Here is a 10,876-nt window from a genome sequence, read left to right as displayed (position 1 = left end):
GTCCGACTCTGTGCGACCCCATAGACAGCAGCCCACCAGGCTCCCCCGTCCCTGGGATTCTCCAGGCAAGAACACTGGAGTGGGTTGCCATTTCCTTCTCCAATGCATGAAAATGAAAAATGAAAGTGAAGTCGCTCAGTCGTGTCCGACTCTTTGCGATCTCATGGACTGCAGCCTACCAGGCTCTCTCTGCCCATGGGATTTTCCAGGCAAGAGTACTGGAGTGGGTTGCCATTGCTAAATCCCCACAAGAAGAGCTTAACCCTCCAGCTCTGCATTAGCAGTCCAGGCTGGTGAGAAAGGCCAGCTTAGGGTCAGTGGGCATTCAAAAGAGGACCTTTTTGTATTCAAGAGCAAGGAGAAGCTGGAGAAGTTGTGTCTCAGTCCTCCTTACCAAGCCATTCCAGGTCTTGGGGAAGATGAGGGTAAAAATTGGGAGTAATATAATGATGAAGTTTGTTGAGCCTGCTATTAATAGCGAATCTCATGGAAGTGGTCCTGACCCTGATCTAGAATGTCTGTCTCTGGTAGTCCTAGACCCAGTTTAGGAGAGGCTTGATACTAAAATGTGAGGGAGTAGCTCTCCTCCTGCAGGCCTTCCAAGCTAGGCATACAAGCTCTCTTGGAGGTTCCCCTGTTTGAGCAATTTGCTAAACAAGAACAGGAAGGGAAACTGACTTCCCTAGATGATAAGGAAGAGGAATCTACCTGGGCCAGCCTCTGGGAAGGAAATGTAACATATTTCAGATTGAGCTGTTAACTTTGTGAATGAACATCACCAAAAGCCATCCTTCCTTCATGGTGATGGCACCTTGTGCAAGAGCTGAGGTATAGGTTTCCAGATCTTAACTCTGGCATTCTGATTCTTGGTCTCTTCTCGTCTACATCTCTGGCTAAGAGAAGAGAAAGGTTCTTTGTGTCTCCTAGTTGCCCTGGTCAGAGTCTGAATGGTGGGGAGTTGGATTGATGTGGGAAGGAAGGAAAGAACTGAGTGAGAAAGGCTGGGCTTTTGAGGGCATTGTATACAGACTTAGTCAACTAGATCCTCCTTGGCCAGGCCACTGTCCAGTCCTGCCTACTCTGCACCTCTCACAACCGTATCCTCTCTCCTCCCCTTCCAGTTCTGGGACGGGTACTGGAGGTGACAGATCTCCCGGAGGGCATCACCCGTACCGAGGCAGACAAACTCTTCACTCAGCTTGCCATGTCCGGTGCCAAGATCCAGTGGCTCAAGGATGCTCAGGGGTTGCCTGGTGGGGGTGGGGGGGACAACAGTGGGACTGCTGAGAATGGCCGCCACTCGGACCTCGCTGCCTTGTACACCATTGTGGCTGTGTTCCCCAGCCCCCTGGCTGCTCAGAATGCCTCCCTTCGCCTCAACAACTCTGTGAGTCGCTTCAAACTTCGAGTGGCCAAAAAGAACTATGACCTGAGGATCCTGGAGCGAGCCAGCTCCCAATAAATGGAGAAGAGAAGGGACCAGCATGGCAGGGGTGGGGGCAGGGTGGAGGGGGTCAAGAGGTCCTGTCAGACCACAGACAGGCAGAAAGTAAGATACGGTCTACAGACAGACACGAAACTGGAGCCTAAGACAGAGGGATGAAGATGGAAACAGACAAACACTCACACTGGCACTGGACTTTCTCACTCCCCTGCCCAGGCTCCCTCCAGTTCCCTGGTTGGCCCATGTCCGCTTCTGTCTCTTTCCCATCCTCTTCTATCATTTTTTATCTCTTCTCTCACCATGAAATTAATTCATATTTTTTGGTCAGGTAGAATTGGGAGGGTCCCACACTCCCCTGTTCTATTTCCTTACCATCCCGAGCTCCCTTTTCTTTTTTGGTCTTTATGAATATATTTATATGGACAGAATTAAGAAAAACAAAATTGATTTCCCCTTTCTCTCACCCCATCTTGTCTCTCCAAACCCCACAGAGTTAAAACTTGGGCCTCCTTCCACCCGCCCCTACCCCCAGAACACTTGTATATTGTTTGTTTGAGGTTTGTGCCGCAGTAACAGACACAGTATTTAATTGCACATACAGATGTTTGCTGGGTATATTCACTGTAAATTTTATTTAATCTGATTTTTTGTTTGTTGGGGGGTTCTTTGGGGGGAGGTTGATTTTGTTTTTAAATATAAAAAAAAAAAAATCTGTCACTGGACATCAGTCCCTGTTTCCTGTTGCCACCCTGGTGTGGATGAGGGCTGGGTGGGTTTGGTGTGGGCTGGATGGCTTTCTCTGGCATATGCACACATATCTGCCTAACACAGTTCCCTGCATCCCGTCCTCCTTAACAAGTGTTTCTGATAGATGGCCGGGTCTCTGACAGGACTCTGCCACGAACTGTGGTTTATCAAGCACCTCACTCTAGACACTGGACCTCTGAGTTCTTACCAGTAAAATAAGAGACTTGGACTAACTAGGTGACCTCCAGGTTCCTTCCACCCTGTTAATGCTGTGATATTCATTTAGGGTTCTGGTAGCTAAGCCAGAGGGGTGTGAGTGAGGTCAAAACTGGGTCAAGATGCTGGCCTCATACCTGCCCATCTCTTCTGAAAACTCTTCGAGGACTTGGGCCTTTCTTTAACTCCAAAGCCAGAGGGCTGGGTCCTACCTGATAGGAACAGGATTGCATGTTTCTTAAAATAAAACTGTGTCAGTTGAACGTGCTATGCCAAGATGCCATACTGTCCAGGTGTGCTTAGCAGTCCCTGTCCTGTGCAGCTGAAGAAAGGTGAAGAACAGAAGTCACGTGCCCGTAAGACAGAGCTCTCCTCTGTCTTCACAAAGCTAACCCTGGTGTTCAACCAGTCAGACCAGGGCCGTTAAACAGCCTGTTGACCCAGAACCATCCAGCAGCCCCTTCTCAATGTCACCCTCCCCTTAAAAAAAAAAAAAGAACAGTAGGTAGAAATGACATAGCACATTGCCATGGAAATCCCTGGGGTCTGGATAGCAGTCTCTCTAGCCAGCCTCCTCTGAAGTTAGTCTGACCCAACCTCTAACATAATCCTTTACTTCTTGCAGATACACAGGATAAAGCAACACGACATTACCGTCTCCAAATTACTCTCCTCTGAGATGGGAGTATCTCCTTTTTCAACCATGTCATAGCTCAGACTAGGAAAAGGCTGCATCCCTGTGAGATAACACTGCCAGATATATATTTGACCCCTTGGTTCATATGCCAGGGCAGCAGAGGAAGGAGATGGAATCAGGGAATCAGAATGACGAAGGAAGCTTGAGGCTTGGCCATCCTACCTCCAAGAGTTTGCAGATGGCAAAGGGCACATGACAGATGACAAAGACTCCCTGTGTGACAGCTGTTGCTTTCTGTCCAAGACTAACAGAACAATCTCTGTGATCATTAGACCCTCACTCCCCCAGAACCTCTCAAATGGAAGTCCCAGCCTGGCTTTTTAAAATAGCTTTTAGAATTCCATTCACCCCGAAGATAAGATTTTAGGGGGATAGGGGACAGATACCTCTGGGGCTACTGCAGGGAACAGAGCAGTACCACAGGTTCTTTACTCCCTCACAGAATAGCAGCAGGGCACTCTTCCAGCTTCCCCTGGATAGAAAAGCAATCAGCTGATTTTGAGGAGTTCTGAAAATTCAAGTTTCCCTTTCTTCACCGGTTTCCAAGCCCTTTCCTTCCTAAAGATTGGAAGCTAGATCAGTGCTTGAGGGTACAAAAACACGTGGCCACAAGACGACAGTGGCTGAGAGGCTGAAAGCTAGATTCCAGAGAGAGTAGAACTGGGGAGGTGTTTGGACCTTGGGATAAGGGGATGAAGAAGGCTGTTTATAATTCATCTTTACCTTTAGTTATTTAAAGTCATTCTCATGAGGGAATTCCTTGGCAGTCCAGTGGTTAGGACTCTGAGCTTTCACTGGGCCCAGGTTCGATTCCCAGTCAGGGAACTAAGATTCCACAAGCTATATGGAGCAACCCCCCAAAAAATTCATGCACATGAGTATGCAGTATGGACAGTGCCTTCCTGAATTTAGCCAGTTCTGACCTGCACACCATAGATGAAAAACTGGGCAACAGCACTCGGGGGGGTGGGAGGAGTTAGGGTCCAGCCCGCCCCGTGTCCAATTTCTCTGTGTCAGCTGTGTCGCTCAGCTGTCCACTTTCCTCTAGCCCTGTCATTTCAGCTCTGACACCAAGGCAAGAGGCTAGGAGGTCTACAAACACCGTCTGGGTAGCTGGTGTGAGTACAGAGCGTACTGGGGGGGCTTAGCCCCCAAGGAAGACGACCAGTCCTCCCCCAGCACCACCATCAAGATCACAGGGGCTCCCTCTTTTCCTCTGCAGGCTGTGAACTGACTTAGGGAATCCCAAACGTAAGTTGCCTCTTCATCCTCTTTCCGTTTCCAGGATTGCTCACCCAAGCTTCCCCAATCCATAGTCTATTCAGCTTCTTCATTTCTCTCCTTGTTTGTGAGTAGTTTGGGTTTTAGGAGTGAATTTATTATGCTACTCCAGGACAAGAGCTAGGATTGGAGGGTGGGGTGGGGGTGGGATCAGGAGAATGGAGCAGTAAGGGAAGGAAAGGCTCATATTACTCTGAAAACTTAAAATAGCTGAAGCCTGAGGCAGGCTGGGAACTAGGCACTGGGCCCCCAGGGCTCACGAGAGAGCTAGAGGAGAACAACTGTCCTCAGCCCATCCCTCCACGCATGCTTGTGGACACACACATTAAACCTCGTGAAAGAGGATCTAGGAAGGTGTGTGTGTCACATTTCTGTTGCCCCAGGTTTCCAGGAGAAACAAAGTATCTGTAGGAAAATCCCTAAACCATGCAGCCTTGGGGCTGTAAACTTGGGTTGTCCCTCAGGGCAGAAGGATGCTTACTGGTTTGAGAAGCTAGTTGGGAAGTTCTTTAGTCTGCTGGGCTTTTCTCTGGCCCTCCCTGCTCATAAACCTTGTGAAAGGATCTCTCTTTAACCAAATTTCTCGCAAAGCCTCCCCTTCAAGGACCACCCTACTACAAGGGACAGGAATAAGGGAGGGAAGAATGGCAGCTGGGGATGAGATTTCACAGTGGGTCCAACTTCTTGCAGGATGACAGAAAAGGAGGTGCTGGAGTCCTCCTCTTTTCCATCAGAGACTCGGAAGGGTGGGGTGAGTCTGGGCCTCTGACCACCGGGGGTGGGGAGCTGGGGAGCCCCTGCAGCTTTTGAAGAAAAATGCTTGAATTGATCTCACTTGTATATGTTAAAATCTTACTTACTGTTAAAATGCTCAACAGCACCCGCAGCCCCCACACCCCCTAATCCCGGAGTGTGGCCCTTGTCCCGGGTAGAAAAATGTATAGATAGCCTCAGCCTTACCTACTCTAGAAAGCAAGACAGTTCTTTCAACACTGGATCTCCCTCCCTCAGCTACAGCGGCTGAAACAGTTATTCAGGAAGGAGTCTACAGGGACAAAGGAGATGGAGCTTCCCCCAGAGCCCCAGGCCAATGGGGAGGCAGTGGGAGCTGGAGGTGGGCCCATCTACTACATCTATGAGGAAGAGGAGGAAGAAGAGGAGGAAGAGGAGGAGCCACCCCCAGAGCCTCCTAAGCTTGTTAATGATAAACCTCACAAATTCAAAGATCATTTCTTCAAGAAGCCCAAGTTCTGTGATGTCTGTGCCCGGATGATTGTGCGTGAGTCACAAAGGGAAGTGGAGAGTGTGCTGTTGAAGGCAGGGGTCGGGAAAGGGTTTAGGAGAGAAGTATTTGTCTTATCAGACAGGCTGTGGCAAGATCTGGCTCTAAGAAAATACTTAGAGACAGTGCTGGCTCCCAGACAGAAAGGGGACCTGGGAGCTAGAGTAGCAGCAGCCCTTCAAAGCGGGAGGGAAACCAGTAGCCTCACCCAGCATTCTCTCCATCTCCCAAGTCAACAACAAATTTGGGCTTCGCTGTAAGAACTGCAAAACCAACATCCACGAACACTGCCAGTCCTATGTGGAGATGCAGAGATGCTTCGGCAAGATCGTGAGTAGGCTCTGGGGAGCAAGGAAGTAGAAGGGAGGGGACATGGCCAGCTTCCTCCTCTGCCAGCCCCTCCTCAAGTCATCCCACCTATTTCCCTGCTTTTTCTTCCTCAGCCCATCTCTCACTCCAAGAAGGGGCAAGTATTTGTGGGAGAGATGGGGTTCTGGGCCCTGCCTCGTATCGTTAATGTTGTCTCCTGTCCAATCCTACAGCCCCCTGGTTTCCATCGGGCCTATAGCTCTCCACTCTACAGCAACCAGCAGTACGCTTGTGTCAAAGATCTCTGTAAGTGCCCCGTATGGAACCTGAGGGAGTGGGAAAGCCTAGAGGTGCTTTCATCACCATCTCCAGATTTGGAAGCCAAATTCTGAAACATTCTATTTCCCATCGTTTTCACTCAATCTAGTGTTTTAGCCATCTTGGATACAAAGTCAGTATCCCCGTGTTTTATGGCTGGGGGAGATAAGATTTAGCTCTATATGGTAAGGAAGAGACTGAAACTTTCATCTGCCTGAATTCAAACTCTGTGCTCTTTCTATGCAAAGCCATTTGTAACCATGAACTACACTCTCCTCATCTCCTTATTACAAAATAACGCCAGGCTCAGGGCCAGATCAAGAGCTGTGGGCATCCTGGGAAGATTCATAATTTGGCACCCCTTAAAAATGTATTCATTGATAATTTGCTCAACCTTTATCTGGAGAAGAGACTGAACTCTCTGTGAGGAGCATGGATGGAAAAAAAGAAGAACCCACTGCTGGTAGTACCCCAGCTTGCACATGCCACTCAGAGGAATAAAAGCCAACAGTAACACAAAGGACCCACTCTCCTTGAAAAGAGTGGTTCTGAGCATTCCCCAGCTCCCAAGCAACTTATTAGTAGAGTTGTCTTTCTAACAACATATAATGCTCGGCCTGGAAGGAGCGCGGATAAATATTTTTCTCCATCATATTTCCAGTGATGTCTTTAGAGTTCTTTATAAATTGATGATCTAGGTATACCCAGCTGACACTTTTCTAATTCTAAACACACACACTCGGGTATCTATTACTCAATCCCATCTCTCCCTTACTTAGGTGGTCTCTTTTTCCTCCAAGCCTTTTCCTGCCTCCCCATTAATATCTCTTTTCTTCTTCCATTCCAACTAGCTTCTGCCAATCGCAATGACCCTGTGTTTGAAACTCTTCGCACTGGGGTGATCATGGCAAACAAAGAAAGGAAGAAGGGACAGGCAGATAAGAAAAATGTGAGCACCCAATCTTCCTACTGAGATCCGTTCCAGAGACCCCAATGAGCAGGTCCTGTCTCCTCTCTGGAAAGCTGACAAAAGTAGGGATCCTTTTCCCCTAAAACTGCACACAACCCGACAGACAAATTTCTGTGTGCAGTTTTAAAGGGCCTCAGTTTAGCATCTCCTTATAGCATGTGTTTACTCTAGGAACTCCCTTCTGAACTTGTCAGATTAACCACCATAATTCAACTAAAGGCTAGGACCTAGGCCTCTGGCATTGCCAGGCAACAGAAGCGATCTATGCTTTTGGATTTGGGAGGGAGAACTTGTCATGCCATTCTAGAACCCCATAAGGGCCCATGAAGACAATCTGTTCTGACTCATCTATCCTAAAGATGAGGAAACTGAGACACAAAGCTTGTGGCCAAGAGCACCTTCATTTCCTAGATTGGTAATACAATAGACTTGTATTCAGCTCAGCAAGGGATTTGTTAGCATATCCTTATATCTTTCTGGACAAGGATGGACTAATGTGGATAATGATCACAGTTAGATGGATTCGTAAAATTAGTTGAATGACAGCATCCAAAGGATCCTGGTCCTTTAGGGAGTTTTCCAACTGTAGGGAGGTTTCTGATGCTTTTTGACCTGCTTTAGTCCTTGGTTCTCACCTATGGACATTTTTCTCACTGCTACAAATGAAGATATAAATGATATGTCCCATGAAGTTTGTAGGAAACCTATGAGGGAAAACTTATACACTGAATAATATATTCAAAAACCTTACAGACTAGCAGAAAGACCAAGAACTAATAATCCAAAATTTTTGTAAGGAAAAAATACCTAACTGTTCTTGGATCAAAAAAAAAATCAACTGCACAAAAACACAACTAGAGATCTGGCCTCAAAGTAGTTGATATGGAGGTTAGGTGCAAATTAGGGATTTCTGTGGAGTGAGCCATGACTTCTAAGGTACTATCAGTGTGATCTGACTGCTTCCAGAGAGGCTAGCCCACTCAGGTTCTATCGTCTTAAAGGAATTACAAAAATTGTGCTGCCTGTTTTTCTCTTACACACTGTAATATTTTGAAAAGCAGACATTACATAAAAGACAAGGATTTTTGCAAGGTAGTGAACTTCCTGTCACCTATATTCAAACACAATTTAGGTGGTAACCTAGCAGGATGTTTCAGAGCAAGTCCGTGCAGTAGGCAGGTGGTTGGCTAGATACTTCCTCCAAGGCTCCTTCCAAACCTGAGATCCTATTCTGTAGTTCTCTAGACTGACTTGACAGCCAGGGCAATGTGGGTTTTCAAGACAGCATCTTCCTAATGCTGGTGCCCTCTCCAGTCTCTAGCGGCCATGATGGAAGAGGAGCCAGAGTCTGCCAGACCAGAGGAAGGCAAACCCCAGGATGGTGAGTAACACCCACCTCTGTCCATTGAGATGGAGGAGGGCTGGGGCTCAGTCATGGCCCCAGGGATGGAGAGCCAAAGGGAGATAAGAGATAAGAGGCCCTGGAACAGAAAGGTAAGGGACTGAGGGCTACCGTCCAAAAGCCAGAGACAATTTGTCAGTGTTTCCCATTCTAGGAAACCCTGAAGGGGATAAGAAAGCTGAAAAGAAGACACCTGATGACAAAGTGAGAATCTTTTCTCCCTAAGGGGACCCCGGTCCTCTCCCCAACCCAGGTCTGACAGCACTCACACATATTCTGTGGGTTCCAATCCTTAACCTGCCCTTTTCACCACCTCACCCATACACATGACCAACACATTCCTCTCAGTTCAGGGACACAGAAGAGAGGTGGAATGTAGCGTGTCTGGAAAATGTCCCTGCCTTGGCCTCCTGCCCCTCAGTGTGGGACAGAGGAGCCCTGAGACTCTTCACCCCCTTTCACCCTCAGCACAAGCAGCCTGGCTTCCAGCAGTCTCATTACTTTGTGGCTCTCTATCGATTCAAAGCCCTGGAGAAGGACGATCTGGATTTCCCGTGAGAGACCTTAGAATTGGGGTGGGGGTGTACTGGGAATGGAGAGGGAGAACCCAGTTCCCTATGGGAAAGGAAAAGGGGGGACTCAGGGCATGGAGCCTATTTGGGGCTGGACCTGGGCACAGCCAAGGGACCGAATGTGTAAGGTCCCTGAATCTCAGAGGCCCCTTCCTTCCTGTCCCAGGCCTGGAGAGAAGATCACAGTCATTGATGACTCCAATGAGGAGTGGTGGCGGGTAAGAGAGATGGCTAAGGCTCAGGTGGGACGTGGGTTGAGTTTAGAGCCTGAGACTGTGAGATTAATTCTTCCTACCACCTCCTCTAGGGGAAAATAGGGGAGAAGGTCGGATTTTTCCCTCCAAACTTCATTATTCGGGTCCGGGCTGGAGAGCGTGTGCACCGCGTAACCAGATCCTTCGTGGGGAACCGCGAGATAGGGCAGATCACTCTCAAGAAGGACCAGGTAGCTCTGGTGCCCCAACTCAAAGCCAGGCCCAGAGGCTCCTCTGCCAACTACACCCCTTTCAGATCGTAACTCATTCATGGGACCAGATTGGGCCTCCATGGCTTTGGGCTCCCTTGCTCAGCTCTTCCATTTTCTCTCCCTCGTCCTTTAATTCTTTAGATTGTGGTGCAAAAAGGCGATGAAACCGGCGGCTACGTCAAGGTCTACACCGGCCGCAAGGTGGGGCTGTTCCCCACCGACTTTCTGGAGGAGATTTAGGCGTGCTGACGCCTGCCAGTGGGAGATAACCCAAACCCCATTCTGGGCAGGCCCAGTGGAGGTTGGGGAGAAAAGGGACGAAAGCAACTACATGGCTGGGTTGGGGAGGGCTGGGAAGGCCACCGAAACGTGACGGGGCTTCCAGGAAGGGACTGGTTCCCGTCCCCCTCCCCCGCCGAGGGCGTCGGATTCTTGGTGCCTGGAGCAGCCTCATTCGCAATCCTCAGGCCCAGCCTTTTTTCCCAAATCTGGCGGGGGCGTGGGGGTAGAAAGAATGCCTCTCTACTAGGGAGACGGGAGGGGTGGGGGTTTGAGACGAACCATCGAATATTGAGAATTTATTAAAGTTTTGACAAAAGTTAAGAAAAGTTTGATGTTTAACTGGGGGCCGAAGGGGGAGGGAGGAGAAGCCCTCCGAAGGGGTGGAGAATCTTCCCCAGCAGTCTCCCCTCACTACCATCGAGTAACCCGAGACCCACCTGGGCTGAGGCTGGCGCGAGGTGGGGAGATAGACGCGTCCGCTCGGCAAGGCCTCTGTCGTCAATGAAGAAAGAGAGTCGGACTGAGGTCACGGTCCCCGCGCCCCTGCCGCTGGGAGCAGGATCCAGTAGCAGGGTAGCTCCCTAGAGCTCTGAGCGATTTCGCCGTGGGCAGCCCCTTGCCATTTTCGAACCTGGCTCAGTTCCGAGCTAGGCCGCCAGGGGGCGATGCAAGATCTCGGTTGAAGTGCGAGGGATGGGATGGGCGGGGGTCGGGGGGAGAGGAGAGAACTGGAGACACCAAGCTCGAGACCCTCGGCCTGGGAGGGGGTGGGGTGCGTGCCGTCTCCATGGCAACACTTACTCAAATCCTCCGGGAACTGAGCTAGCGAGACCGGGGGGCCTAACCCCTCCCGCGCGGCCCCCGCCCCAGTCCTTAGCGACAGGTAGAGA

The 10,876-nt window shown here is 49.5% G+C and overlaps 2 protein-coding genes across 2 annotated transcripts in view; both read left to right on the top strand.

Annotated features, from left to right (window-relative positions):
- The window catches only part of R3HDM2 (R3H domain containing 2), a 132,231-nt gene extending 130,065 nt beyond the window's left edge, over positions 1-2,166 (top strand). The window contains exon 24 of the mRNA XM_010839320.1: positions 1,102-2,166. Coding sequence (XP_010837622.1) covers positions 1,102-1,462 — 361 coding nt within the window. The 3' untranslated portion in view covers positions 1,463-2,166. The remainder of the gene's footprint in view (positions 1-1,101) is intronic.
- Positions 2,167-4,135: 1,969 nt separating this feature from the next.
- Positions 4,136-10,307, top strand: STAC3 (SH3 and cysteine rich domain 3). Its single transcript, XM_010839318.1, has 12 exons — positions 4,136-4,355; positions 5,076-5,136; positions 5,397-5,664; positions 5,900-5,997; positions 6,210-6,282; positions 7,146-7,243; positions 8,579-8,645; positions 8,821-8,870; positions 9,135-9,220; positions 9,405-9,456; positions 9,546-9,683; positions 9,846-10,307. The coding sequence occupies exons 2-12, from the start codon at positions 5,077-5,079 to the stop codon at positions 9,942-9,944; spliced, it is 1,089 nt and encodes a 362-aa protein (XP_010837620.1). The 5' UTR covers positions 4,136-4,355; position 5,076; the 3' UTR covers positions 9,945-10,307.
- Positions 10,308-10,876: the final 569 nt, after the last annotated feature.

This window comes from Bison bison, unplaced genomic scaffold (assembly GCF_000754665.1).
Source record: "Bison bison bison isolate TAMUID 2011002044 unplaced genomic scaffold, Bison_UMD1.0 scf7180017864115, whole genome shotgun sequence".
In the NCBI taxonomy this organism is placed as follows: domain Eukaryota; kingdom Metazoa; phylum Chordata; class Mammalia; order Artiodactyla; family Bovidae; genus Bison; species Bison bison.
This window is presented reverse-complemented; position numbering and strand designations above follow the sequence as displayed.